The 15179-nt window shown below is 45.3% G+C and overlaps 1 protein-coding gene across 1 annotated transcript in view; it reads right to left on the reverse strand.

Moving 5' to 3' along the window:
- Window positions 1-8220: 8220 nt before the first annotated feature.
- LOC106583742 (R-spondin-2) overlaps window positions 8221-15179 on the reverse strand; it is a 78269-nt gene continuing 71310 nt past the window's right edge. The window contains exon 6 of the mRNA XM_014168289.2: window positions 8221-9717. Within this exon, the coding sequence (XP_014023764.1) occupies window positions 9599-9717 (119 nt within the window). The 3' untranslated portion in view covers window positions 8221-9598. The remainder of the gene's footprint in view (window positions 9718-15179) is intronic.

The following is a 15179-nucleotide window of genomic DNA, read 5'->3' on the forward strand; positions in this document are numbered from 1 at the left end:
TTCCAAAAATGTTATCACTTGAATCGGATTTTTACAGTCTTTTATGTTCAACAATGAAAATGATAAATCATTTTTAACAAATATTTTTTGGGGGGGCTCAGAAAACTTGGGGGCCGTATAAAACCATCCGTGGGCCAAATTTGTCCCTTGTGCTGCCAGTTGGGGAGCCCTGCCCTAATGGTTAGCAGTTTGCAAATTCTCCAAAAAACGAAATAATCCCTGGAGATATGTATTCCTGGTAGCAAGACCTCATGCCTCAAGATTACATATTCTAATGAGACCATGTTGGATGTGAGGAGTAACTGTCACAGGTGTGACTGATGGCCCCTTTTCATTCAGCTAATGCAGCAAACATTGTCATTGGACAATTGAACTGATTATGTGACTTGTGTATTTAAACCATACTCTTTTTATGTTCTAGATGCCTGTCCACAGGAAGTGAATGCAGTCCGCAGGTATGGCAGGTCCTTGTGTGCTGAGAGCTAATGGCGGGTCCTTGTGTGCAGAGAGGTAATTGCGGGTCCTTGTGTGCAGAGAGCTAATTGCGGGTCCTTGTGTGCAGAGAGCTAATGGCGGTTCCTTGTGTGCAGAGAGCTAATGGCGGTTCCTTGTGTGCAGAGAGCTAATGACGGTTCCTTGTGTGCAGAGAGCTAATGACGGTTCCTTGTGTGCAGAGAGCTAATGGCGGTTCCTCGTGTGCAGAGAGCTAATGGCAGTTCCTTGTGTGTAGAGAGCTAATGACGGTTCCTTGTGTGCAGAGAGCTAATGGCGGTTCCTTGTGTGCAGAGAGCTAATGGCGTCATTTGTTTAGTGCACATGGATAATGGAGTTGTTTGAGCTATGGAGAACTTGGAAATTGGATGCCTGCCTCCTGGGCTGCATCCCTTCCTGTGCCCCTTTGTGTTTGGTTTGTTTTCGGTATTTTAAACTATGTATTGGCTAAAAGCAAAACTGTGGAATGACACGTGAGATGTACCCTACCTGAGCCACATGTTCTATTAAATATTCAGTGTTTTTTTTGTTGTTGGTATATTTCATTTTTACATTGTTAGGTCTCTACTTCACTCTGCCTGCTCAACCCAGATCCAAAAGAACCTGTCACTTTTCTACCACTTGACATACCTTCAGTCAGCTGTTTGTCTAGAACTCATTACTGGTGGACTCAGGTCTGGAAACGGTAGACAGTTTGAGCTGTGTTACCCAGCTGTGTTGTGCCTATAACCATGAGTTAATTCAGCCCTGCATTGACCTAGTGCTTTGTCGAATCTCTTAATAGCCTGTTGGTGACTTACCGTATCAACCATCGTCAATGATTTGCTCCTACCTTCTAGAACCATTTTGAGTTGTTTCAGGGAGAAAAACTTTTAGTCGTTGTGGGAATTGAATGGTTGTGTTTTTTTTTTTTACCAGGACATCAAATGAAATTGTATTGGTCACATGCACATATTTAGCAGATGTTACTGCGGGTGTAGCGAAATGCTTGTGTTCCTAGCTCCAACAGTGCAGTAGTATCTAACAATTCACAACAATACACACAAATCTAAAAGTAAAAGAATGGAATTAAGAAAATAAAATAATTATTTAATAATATAAATATTATGACGAGCAATGTTAAAGTGGCAGGATGTAAACATTATTAAAGTGACTAGTTAAAGTGGCCAGTGATTCCATGTCTGTGTATATAGGGCAGCAGCCTCTATGGTACAGGGTTGAGTAACCGGGTGGTAGCCGGCTAGTGACGGCTATTTAACGGTCTGATGGCCTTGAGATAGAAGATGTTTTTCAGTCTCTCGTTCCCAGCTTTGATGCACCTGTACTGACCTGGCATTCTGGAGGATACCGGGGTGAACAGGCAGTGGCCTTGATGATCATTTTGGCCTTCCTGTGACATTGGGTGCTGAAGGTGTCCTGGAGGGGTTAACACTCCAATATTTGTGGTCAAGTTGCATGTAAATGTTTGTTGTTCATACTATCCTTCTGACCTCTTGTCAGGTCAGCCTTTACCAAAGAGGTTTCTAACCTCGGGTCTTTCCTGGTTAAATATAGGTTCAAGAATGATCACAGGGAAACAGAACCTGTACAAAACAGTTAAGACTTTGAGCCTACCTCTTTCCAGCCTAGAATTTCCACTAGCGTACCACACCGGGGAATGGAGAGCCACATAGGAAAAACCTTGTCTACTGGCTCAACAAACAGGGGCAACTTGATTTTCCTAGGGTGGTCTTCCATCCAAGTGCTAACCAAGCACAGCCCCACTCTGCTTCATTTCTTCACCAACAGTGGAGGTGTGGCTGTTGGCCAGGGTGGCATGTGTGCTATTGTATTATGTTAAGCGTGGATGGATCGCACCTCGCCGTTATAAATGACCACTAAGTTTGTTAATGGCACCGTGTTAATTGAGTGTGAAAAAATGTATAGAAAAACACAGACTGAGATTCGGTGGCATGGCCACACGGACGGATGCGTTGGAACGGACGTAGGCCAGAGAGGTCAAGGCATTGTGTGCTCACACATTGTAATCTGCTGTCAGTTGCTGTGGCATATGTGTGATCTGTCTGATTGTGAGTGGATGTCAATGGTGTATGTGTGTGGGCACTAGTAAACCCATGGTCTCCAATAAGCCTGTTAGATTGGGGCTTTAACCCCACCACAGAGACTGGAGCCTGCCTGCTAGACTCCCACAGAGACTGGAGCCTGCCTGCTAGACCTCCGAGCAGCCAACCATTGCAGGGGGTTGAGGAGTACACTGCCATGCTTCGCGCCCAGACAAATGCCCGCTGTACACCCCCGTACCAGCACAAAACCGCTGCCAAGCCGAGCCACACAGGGAGACAGACAATGAAGGCAGAGAGCTAGGTCCGGCAGCTGTCTCGCGCACACACACACACACACACACACACACACACACACACACACACACACACACACACACACACACACACACACACACACACACACACACACACACACACACACACACACACACACACACACACACACACACACACACACACGGGAATGCACAAACAGGCATGCACGCAGACACACACAGCCCATGTGGTTTATTTTACTTCACACAATGCATACAAGCCAGGCAGGCAACAGCAATTAAATGTCTGTCTCATTGGTTTGCTCCGGTATACTGGCTCTATAAATCTTCACTGTAGTGTTTTAAAGTGAAGACATTTCCACGCAGGGCGGTAAAACTGAGGATCCCACAGGATGCTACCATTGTTGGTCATTTGATTAGCAGACACTCTTCGCTGGATGCTTTACAAAACAGTTAAGACTTAAATGCTACTGGGGGTCCCGCTGAAGTACTTTAGTGAGGATTTGATAGTACAGCCTGAATACGGCGTTACTGTATATTCTCTGCTCCAATGGCTTAACTGCTTACTCCTCGGCTCTCCCAGCTAATAAGTACATGCTATGGATATATATCCCAGAACGTCTACTGTATGTTTGTTTGGTAATGTGAGACTTGGTAGGAGGTGGATTTGTTCAGCCTACTGTAAAAACAAATCGCGGTGATAATGAGACAACCACCTTAAAACGCACACACACACACGCACACACATTAACACATACACACACACACACACACCCCAGAGGGAAGTAGCTTGTGCATGTACTGAATCATTGCCTGTTTCCGTTTACACACACACACACACTTATAGATTAAAGTTTTACAAGCATCTGCAATCTTTCACTGTTCTGGAAGCAGAGGAACGACAGTGCCTTGAGATAACCGATGCCTTGAGATAATTGTTAGCATTTCATTTAAACTGATTGTTGTGGATAATGTGCAGCTATATGGATTGCCCTGTCTGTCAGGCTACCTCCCATTAGTCATGACTTTCTTACAATTGATCACTTTTACCAACGAAGAGTCCTGAGTGTGAACTAGTGGCTGAACCACAGATCACACTTCACACCAAGGCCTGGGAACCATTGACATGAGGTCACGACCTCCCCTATGGTTAGTTGATTAAACCCATTTCTGAGACACACCGCACAATGCAGCCAATAAAAGCTGGCGCTGGCTGCTGAGGAGGAATGACGGGCAGGCGGGAGTCTGATGGAGTGGAAGGTGTTCTATGGCTGGCTCCATGGCTCCAGACAACAGAGGAGTCAGGAGAGACAGCAGCCATGACACCCTGCTGCAGCCTGGCTCGGCTCCAGCCCAGCCCAGACCCACACCTACCACCTCTAAGACGAGACCGCCATCGCTGTCTGGAAGCAGGAAACAACAGGCTCCTTATTGTGGTGTAGATTATGTGTGGTGTGTGTGTGTTTGTGTGCGCACACGCGCGTGCGTATGTGTGTGCATGCGTGCATGTGTGTGAGTGTGTGTGTGTGTGTGTGTTGTGTGTGTCTGGATGAAGATTTCCACTCAAGACCCTCCAAGTCGAGGCAGAGGTTGACTATGAAGCATGGCGCTGCATAATCCCCCCCTCAATGAAGACATGGGGGAAGGTGAGGTGAACATTCCAGGACAATGAGACCCTCTTACCCCCTACTTTCCTTATACCTTCCTAACCACCCTTACCCCCCCCCCATGAATGCAGGACTCTTGGCTCTAATGCCTAAATGGCCCCCCCTGGAACCTGTGCTCCCCTACATGATAGCGGACAGCTCCTTCTTCAGGGGCCACTTGAGCCAGCTCCATGGAACAGATATGGCCCTTTTGGGGCCTTTGCTGGTCACATTATATCCAACACGAGTGGTCTTAATATGGTTTAATAAGAGCTGTTTTTGATTAATTCTCCCTTGAAACCAGTGGTAATGTGGCTACTAGGCACATATGAAAAGTCAATGAATGGAGAAGGGCTGCCAAAAAAGGGGGGAAAATAGTAGTCTTGGTGGACGTCCTTACCAGCTGGCTCCCGAGGTAAATACAGTTATGCCCATGGCTCTATGTCTGCCAGTAAGGGGAATTGTTTGCTCCGCTAGGTAATCACTAATGTTTTTTAAGTGCTCAGTATGATTCAGCTGGGGTCATAAAGACCATGTGTGTCACATCCTGAATGGAAGGACAGGGTCCCTGTGCTTATTTCCCTCAGGTGGGGGTAAGGGACAATGCTTGTGTGTTTTCATTGTTTGGGCCTCACTGTTGATTTATTGAACCTGAGAAAAAAGCAGCACTGTCTCCGGGGTGCTGCTGGTGGTGGTTCGCCATCAGTAAAATGAGTCATTGGAAAGGAGAAGAGGAATGTTAGGTGAAACAGACCCGAAAACGACTGCCAAGCCCCTAAGGAAACCTCATACCAGGTCAGGAATATAATATAGATTTTCCCTTCTGGGTAGTGTACTATGGAACCGCATGGCCCCATTTCTGCACCTGTTGAAATGTAACCAAAGAAACACAGCCCAAGGAAATGAGTCATAAATGTCCCCCTGCTTGACAAAGTCGAAGGCTGGACATCATAAATGTCCCCCTGCTTGACAAAGTCGAAGGCTGGACATTTGAAAGAATCGAACAGAGCATGATGATGGCAATGTAAACAGGAAACAATTGACTTCAGTAAGAGTCATTAGGTTGGTGCATCTCTCTCCAGCAGGTGGGACAGATGTATAAGAGGTCAGACGGCTATAATCACGAGCACTGCCTAAGATAGCCACCTTCAAAGCCTCACTTCAGCTGCACTCAGGCAGAACACACCAGCATTAGCTATGGAGTCCCATTACCGGGCCTGGTCCCTTTCAATTTCCCGTCCGATTTGTCTCCCAAGAACGCAGAGAGGGTCACAGACAATTACCTTTTATTGACGTATTTATTTATGCCTGTAATAAACGTGTTACTTAGCAACTTTTTCTTAATGAAGCCAATCTGCTTTTCAAAAGGAAGTGGATACCGGATACCATTTTGCAATTATGAGGGAATTTGTCCGAATTTGGTGGATGAAAGACATGGTGTTTATGCCTCCACTCAGTACCCCTGCATATGATAGCTGACATATGGTAAACTTGTAGAAAGTCTTAGACTGGTTTCATTGTACCTACTCTGTGCTGCCTGCAATAGGCCGTGCCAAGCGTCATCATAACCCATGTGAATGCTAATAGTTCCAGATTTCCTTCAGCTCAAAGGGCAACCAATGCCCAATTATATAGTTATTAAACACAGCAAATGATTTCAACGTTTATTTTCCCGGGCAATGTTATTAACCCGCCAATGTCATAACTTCCACTTCTGCCATCTGGGGTTGGAACGAATGTGTCACTCACAAAGTGCAGCACATTTGAAGTAGCTGAAGAGAGGGACTGCAATATATGTATGCTGAAAACCTTAACATGATTTGGGCATTTTGGTAACCTGTCAAAACTGGATGTTAGTATACAATTTAGGTGAACTATCCCTTTAGCAGTACTTCACTGTGCTCCTCCTGTATTACAGTATGGATCTCTAGTGTGCAGAGGCCACTGGGACATTTCCTGTTTGTGGTTTCACTTGTTGGGCCTTTGAAGTGGGCTTTAATAATAGGACGAAACTGAACTAATGAAAATGCACCCAGTCACATTAAAAGGGAGCGTCAGCCTCAACCACCTAACTATGTCCTTCAACCATATAAAGTACACACACACACACACACACACACACACGCACGCACGCACGCACGCACGCACGCACGCACGCACGCACGCACACACACACACACACACACACACACGGTGAGAAACACAGACGCTTCCTTTAAGCTGCCTCGAAGTTTACAGAAGTGGTTTCACTAATAAAAGGGGATTAGCAGGGCTACCTTCTGATGTCTGGGTGAACGTTGATGCCCTAACCAACATTAAAGAAACCCTGAATGCAGTTTCTCACCGACGACCCAAATACACCCAGAATGGATGACAGACAGAGGAATAAGGTAAGGGAAACAAGACATTTAGAATGATGTATTGTGGGGATTCTCCAGTGTGCACTTGGGTTTCCCCCCCACTAGACATTGTGTAGTGTTTCAGTGGTGTTGGTGGTCTTCTCCTTAATGAATCCACTTCGGTGCAGTTAATTCCCAGTCTGAAGCAGTGACAGTCTGGCCCTGGGGATGACATCTGTAAACCGTTCATTAACTTTTAACCAGCAGCAGATGTCTTTTAAAACACTTAGTACTTTTACATTTCCATTCACTCTTCACTCACTGTTCTGCACTCTAGGCTTTATGGATATCTCTAATTGCTATAAGGCGCATCAAAGAGGATATTCCCCTTTCATGACAATGAGTACTGGTACATTTCATCAAGGGGAAAGGTTAAGGGAAGTGTTAAGCTGTAAAAATGAAGAGTACGTCAAGCATCCTTCTCCGTGATCCTTTCCAACACCTGTGAAAGACCTTACTGTACGTTGAGCCATTCGCCGTTCCTAGCGGGGGCTACTGTTTCGCTGTAAGAGGTTGGTTTCACTCCTTTTCAGAGAAGGCTACATGGACAAACCGGGTATTATGGGTTATTTGAGCATCAACACCGTCGCCTCTTTCCCTCTGGAAATATCATGTGTGACTTCAGAGGATTACTAGGAACAGGAAGCCTGCGGTCGGTGTCTCCCAGGATGATATAGGACACAACGTTGATTCATTCGCTACTGTGTGTCCATAAGCTGTCTGGCAGATACGGCCTCACATTTTCTAACGGGCAATGATTATACAGTATGCATCACTAGGTTAATTAGCCGTGACTGGCGTTAAACCTTTCTTGGCAAGCCAGCACATTTTGGATTTATATATTTATTTATCTGATGTTTTGAAACCCACGAAAATGAAAGAGATCTGATGAGTGCTCAAATAAAGAGGGGGTGAATGGGTGTCTGTATATGTGCATGCTCGTGGTGTGTGTGTGTGTGTGTGTGTGTGTGTGTGTGTGTGTGTGTGTGTGTGTGTGTGTGTGTGTGTATGAAGGAAGCACAGTAGGCAGTTGTATGGCCAAATCATGTGTAAGATAATGAGGATGGAAATGAATGATACGGGGGTGACATCGCAATGTGGCATTGCACCATCCGTGAGGACACGTCAAGTCAAGATGACTTACAGGCCGTTCACAGTGACGTCATGGTCAACTGACCACATCGAATCTCCCTGGCTCGAAGGCAGCTTGTGTCATGCAGTGCACAGTTCATGATTGATATCACAAATGTTTTTCAAATGACATAATTGTATACTAAGGTGGGAGGGACAAGCTAAAGCTAGCGCTCTCAGCTGTTCATGAACAATGATACTGAAAAGCTACATCGACAGTCACATGAAATGTATTTTAATAAAACAATGTACAGATGTCGTCCCATGACCATATATTTGTTGAATCCTGAATATCAAACCTAAAGAAAGTCAAACAAAGTACGCATTTTATTTTGCCGTTTTTGAAACATTGAAATCAGTAGATGAGACCAAATGAATACGATACAACACTCAAACTGTTTCGCATGACCAGACACAAACAAGAGGCTCTTTTAAAGATATCTGTATTGCGGGATTCAAATCATATTTCAGCACAGAGGAGTAACAGTACGAGACAAAAATTGTCACCGAACACAAAAGTACAAAATAGAATCAATAAATAAATCAAATATATACCATATAAATGTAATAGCTATGTGGTGGCTATGTTTATTATTTCGTTTTCAATCTTTTTGAAACTGTAACTTGATATTACAACCTTTTCACTAAAACATTTAGTACGCTGAAGGAGTCAATACTGAAAATACAGTAATAGGTTTTATAATTAGATAAACTCATCAACTATGTACAGATGAGTTTTTTTGCCATGCTAAGTCAAACAACTACATTTATTTATCCACACCATACAGTTAGAGCGTTAAAGCGGTTCTGGACGTAAACATTTTGTGCCGAGAATAAAATACATTGCAACTATGCATGGTATTTCTTAACATGACTCTCAAAAATGTACATAATGAACAAACAGGCCGTACATGGAACACACTGCCTCCAATGGGGGAAAATAAGAGTTTGCTTTAAAATAAATACAAAAAAAGTCTCAATTATTTCAAGATGTCACTTATAGCCGTCACCCTCGTTGCTCCTGCCAAATCTCTCCTCTTCTCTTGATCATCCTCTCATTCTATCTCTTTGCACGTTCTTCCTCTCTCCGTCAGAATCATCGTCGTGACGTCTTCCATTGCCCCCCCTCAGCTGGACCGTCATCACTATTATCAACATCCGTCTCATTCCTCATTCTCCTTCTGCTCTTTCGCGTCCTCAGTCTGTCAGTCTGTGTGTGTCGGTCGCCCCTCGTTGGTTTGTTCTAACCAGACGTACATGACGTGTGAGCAAAGGGAACAAATGTTTCTATGAGTTCTATGATGTCACAGTGGGCTCAAAGGGGGAAGCTGATTGGCTGAACTGTCAGCGGTACACTACGATGCGGTACTCTACGGTACGAGGGAAGCAGCAGAAGGCAGAGAGAGACAGGGACAGAGGGCATATGTGTACTTTACTACAACCATAGACATGTGTAGGGTCATTAATAGGGTGTAGTGTGACTGTATGCTGGGGTAGGGGGGTGGGTTAACGGGGGGGGAGATTTGTGGAGCAGCAGCTAGCAGCTTTGTGTTGTTTAGGTTCCAAGGGGTGGGGGGGGGGGACTCAGTCCTCTACTGGCTGGAGCTCATGGAGGCCAGGTGGTCACTGTGCTGGTTCTGGGCCTGGAACCGGAGCCTCTGCTTGTTGGACTTCTTCTTTGGTTCTTTGGGTCGGTGCTTCCCTGATTCTCCTGAAACAGAAAGACAAGAAGGAAAAGAGAGCCTGTTAGAAAAGCAGTGCATCAATGTCAAAAAGGAACACATCCCTTAGGGGTCCTTGTTTTCTCAGAACAAGAATAGACTGACGAGTTTCAGAAGAAAGTCTTTTGTTTCTGGCCATTTTGAGCCTGTAATCAAACCCACAAATGCTGATGCTCCAGATACTCAACTAGTCTAAAGAAGGACAGTTTTATTGAGTCTTTAATCAGAACGACAGTTTTCAGCTGTGCTAACATAATTGCAAAAGGGTTCTCTAATGATCAATTAGCCTTTTAAAATGATAAACTTGGATTAGCTAACACAACATGCCATTGGAACACAGGAGTGATGGTTGCTGATAATGGGCCTCTGTACACCTATGTAGATATTCCATAAAAAATATGCCATTTCCAGCTACAATAGTCATTCACTAACGGTAGTGTATATACCATATATCTTGGTCCCCTCTTTACCCACTCAAAACCAGTAGAGCTATGTCACTGGGCAGAGGGGTTGGCAGCAAGATCTTGCCTTTATTCAGCCTCATCACTTCTCCCTCTCTCTTTATTTCTCTCTCTCTTTCTTTCTTTCTCTCTCTCCATCACTTCCACTCACTCTGCTAGGGTACACAGAGGGGAGAGAAACTGGGGAAATTGCATAACACTCTTTCCGAACTGGAAAGGTCCTCGTTCGCAAGCCCAGGATTAATGTATCCCAGGTGCCATTGGTGTGGGCAAAGCATGTTGGCAACCTGCGCTATTGGAACCGTGTGTTGCGATACCTCGGTACCCATGGTTCACTATGACAGAGGCTACTGAACCAAAAGGCAACAGTTTGGCTGCCAAAAGACACAAATAATATAACGAGGTGTTTGTGTGTGAGAAAGACAGACAGAGAGAGAAATAAAGAGAGAGAGAAGTGATGGGGCTGGATAAAGGTTGGCTTTGGGTGGTGGTGGGGGGGGGGCACAATCCTGCTGCCAACCCCTCTGCCCAGTGGCATAGCTCTGCTGGTTTTGAGTGGGTAAGTGATCTGAGAAAAAAATTAAATCTGATGGGGGGGGTAAACTAGAGTCAGGCTTGGATGATGAGATGCTATCTGGATCCTGATTTGGCACAGCAAGAAACAAGGCATGCTATGGTTCGCCGAGGGGGGAAAAATACTGAAAAATGCTACATAAATGGATGTCTCAACGGTAGGTTTGCAAAACCTGGCTCCGTGTCCTATTATTGCACTTGTTCATGCCATTTCACTCAGGAAAATAAGGCTAAAGTGTGTAATATGTGGCAGAATTACCTCTAATTACCTTCTCATATGGCCTGGCCAAACGCCGGCCATTTAAAGCCACCCCAAAAAAGTCTGGTTCAATTGAACATCTCAGCACCACACTGTAAAATATATTAGAAAATATTATTTCCAAGAAATGGGGACGTATAAAATTCGGAAAAAAATTCTGTTTTCGCTCTGTTAACGAGAGTAATGTTACAGTTGCACAAATATCAAACAATTTCACTTCCACATTTCAGAGCCATTTCCTGCAATTAATTCAATCTAGCTAGCTATTTTTGGTCATATTGGCCATTCCGAGGGCGAAAAATGTTGCCTGCACGCAATATCTTATTAAAAAAATCCCCTCTTCAGAGCATAAAGGCTTTAAAATCACATCTCATGAGGAAAACATACATCTTGCTCTAAACTTTCCATGACCTCCAATTGAAAAACATTAACAGCAAAGTTGTTATGCTTGTTTAGTAAATGTCGCTTTCGATTCTTTGGGTAAGTTACTGTATGGTTAGTTAGTACAGGCATAACGCTCAAGTCAATTTGGACCACAGCCTTCAATACGATCAACTCCAGACGAATTACATTTGGTGGCTATAAAGCACACCTTGCTGTATTAAAAATACCTCTGTAGCTGGGCTAGGCCCATACGGGCCATTCCTTGGAGCCATTAGGCTGTTTGCGTGTCGTGCAAATAAATGCGTGAGAGCTCACTTAAAGACCTACAGTATAGCTTTCCTGGATAGTTACGAACACAGAAAGGCTATAATCCACATGGCTTTATGATGTTTGTGAACTGCATAACACTTGTCTTACACCACACACAAACATGATTACAGAATGTTCTTGGAAAAACAAGGCGCTACACATCTCCATGGCATTATATAGACCGTGATTCGATGTCACAGTACTGCTCATCTCATAAGATGTAAGTAAGTTGTGTGAGTAAGTCAAGGCTGCCTGCAGACATGGGTGAAATATACACACTTTGTCAAACCCTTTCGAAAGCTTGAGCTGTGCATCATTTGGTTTTCCCCAGTCCAACGTAACCAATGGATTAAAACGTATCACCTTGACATATTATGTATTTGTCCCAGGTCTGAGGTCTGTTTGCCCCACGTCATTATTACGCTTCTCATATCTCAAAATATCTCATTTATTCCAGGACAATGTGAAGTGTAAAAACCAAAACGTCCGGGAATGTCATCAGAGCTGTCCAAGTGAGCTGATGAACTGTTTGACCACTGTGTCCATGAAAACAATGACTACGCTGGGTTATATTTCATAACCAGACAGAGTTCTCTAGGCTGACAGCTAGAGGGCAACCAATACCAAGAGAACTTAGATCTTCCCCCCTGTGCATCTGATTTAAGGCTCGTGAGATGGTACATCATATCAGGGTCTGTCTCGTTCATTTTTAGCATTTACCAGGGCGTAACACAGAGTGAATACACAACGCTTTTATGATGTCATATTTACAACCAATGTAATCACTGAAGATGATTATACAAGCCAGAGTTTCCATAAGAAAAACAAATGTTTAATTTACCAGGAAATAAATCATTAAGAAGTCAAGTCGATTACTTTCCAAACAAGGAACAAATTCATAAATCTTAGAGCGAGTAAAGATAATTTGTCTTGGAAGTTAAATAAATCTTCCATTTTTTTTTGCTATTTTTATTTTACCCCACACTGACCCCGAATTTAAACTTGCTGCCAAAATTGAAGAATGGCTTGCATTTCAGAAAATACTTCTACAAATGTTTCCCCATTTTCTTTTCAGTTTTGGTCACAATCCTTAATTGCATAACGTTTGTTTGTTTTTTGTAGATTCAATCTGCCAACTAAAGCTTTGTATGTGGACGAGTTCGTAGTCAGAGTAAATTGAACAAACAAACAAAACATTTATAAGCAAATCAAAATGTTTTGTAGTTTTGAATCAAAAGCAGAAGCTGCTGTGGTGGCAGAGGATGACCCCACCATTATCACTGTGTGTGTGTGTATTATAGACATGGTGTGTGTGTGTGTGTGTGTGTGTGTGTGTGTGTGTGTGTGTGTGTGTGTGTGTGTGTGTGTGTGTGTGTGTGTGTGTGTGTGTGTGTGTGTACATTAGTATTTGTGCCTGTGTGTGAGTAAGCCCAATCTTGGTCTCACTGCATGAGACAGGTCTGGTTCTGGTAAAGTTCTTGCTACCTGAAGAAAGCCCTGGAATGCACTCCAAGCCTGCTTTGTATCTGTGTGTTTGTCTAAGACTAGGCTATGTACATGTGTGCCTGGGTAGGTACGCTCTTCCATATCAACTCAAGGTCTTTAAGAAATGTGTCTTGGACCCTCTAATGTCACATACAATCATATCAGCTGCCAAAGCACCTGGCAGAGGCAGATTAGACTTCCCTACATGCACTGGGGTGGGAGTTCTACCCTGACCTCTGCTGACTGGGATATTCCAGGACCAGTCCGGTTGACATCCATCACTTTCCATTTCTCTTTCACATCTCTCTCTCTCGTTTTCTCTCATTCGCATCCCTCTCTTTCTCTCTCTGTCCATCTCTGATGGTGGTTGAGACATAGCCAGATATCCCAACAGGAATGCTGTTCTGTAGGCTTGTTGTATAGTAACAATAACACTATGCTATCTCTCAGGATGTCACGCCCTGACCATAGAGAGCCCTTGGTTCTCTATGGTGTAGTAGGTCAGGGCGTGACTAGGGGTGATCTAGTATGTCTATTTCTATGTTGGTGCTATTATGGTTCCCAATTTAGAGGCAGCTGTTTATCGTTGCCTCTGATTGGGGATCATATTTAGGTAGCTATTTCCCACCTGTGTTTTGTGGGATATTGATTGATTGTTAATGTTTTTGGGCACTACGTCCTCACGGTCTTTGTAAGTTTTGCTATTTTGTTTTGTTAGTTTCACTTAAATAAATATGTGGAACTATACTCACGCTGCGACTTGGTCCGATCATTTTCAATAACGTGACAGAATATCCCACCAAACCAGGACCAAGCAGCGTGTTCACCAGGTAAAGGAGTTTTGGACATGGGAAGAAGTGATGGGTGGGTGCAAAACCCTTCCTTGGCGGCAGACGGAAGGTAATAATGGAGGACATCGACGACGCCAGGGTTTGCGGCCACAGAAAGCCCAAGGACAACCCCAAGTTTTTTGGGGGGGGGCACAAGGGGTGGCTGGTCGAGCCGAGGAGAGTGCCAGAGCCTGAATGGCAAACTCTGGAGGAGCGTGTCGTCAGACCACGGTCACAAAAACCCCAAGATTATTTTTTTGGGGGGGCACATGGAGCTGGCGGCTGAGCAGCGGGAAGAGCCATAGACTGTCAGGGAGGCAATGGAGAAGTTGGGAGAGAGAGAGATGTTGTGCAAGTGTGTTCTGCTCAACATTCGACCAGAAGATCCGGTTAGCAGTCTGGTGAAACCTGTGTTGGTTCCACGCAACTGGCCTCCAGTGCACCTCCCCAGTTCGGTACGTCCTGTGCCTGCTCCTCACACTCACCCTGAAGAGCGTGTCACCAGACCGGTGCAACCTGTGCCGGCCCCACGCATCAGGCCTCCAGTGCGTGTCCCCAGTCCGGTACGTCCTGTGCCTGCTCCTCGCACTCGTCCTGAAGTGCGTGTCACCAATCCGGTGCCAGCTGTACCGGCTCCACACATCAGGCCTCCAGTGCGCCTCCCCAGTCCGGTACGTTCTGTGCCTATTCCCCGCACTCGCCCTTAAGTGTGTGTCACCAGTCCGGTGCCACCTGTACCGGCTCCACGCACTAGGCCTCCAGTGCGCATTCACAGTCCAGAGCTTCCGGCGACGGTTCACAGTCCAGAGCTTCCGGTGACGGTTCACAGTCCAGAGCTTCCGGCGAAGGTTCCCTGTTCAGAGCTTCCGGCGACGTTTCCCGTTCCGGCGCTTCCTGCGACGGTCCACGGCCTGGAACCTCCTGCGACGGTCCATGGCCCGGAACCTCCAGCGACGGTCCACGGTCCGGAACCTCCAGCGACGGTCCACGGTCCGGAACCTCCAGCGACGGTCCACGGTCCGGAGCTTCCAGGCACGGTGTCCAGTCCAGCTCCAAGGCCGGATCCGGGGTCTGGGCGGGGCTACGACCTGCACCGGAGCCGCCACCGACACTAATTACCCCCCCTACCCTCCCCATTTGGTTTCAGGTTT

Source organism: Salmo salar, chromosome ssa02 (genome assembly GCF_905237065.1).
Source record: "Salmo salar chromosome ssa02, Ssal_v3.1, whole genome shotgun sequence".
Classification (NCBI taxonomy): Eukaryota; Metazoa; Chordata; class Actinopteri; order Salmoniformes; family Salmonidae; genus Salmo; species Salmo salar.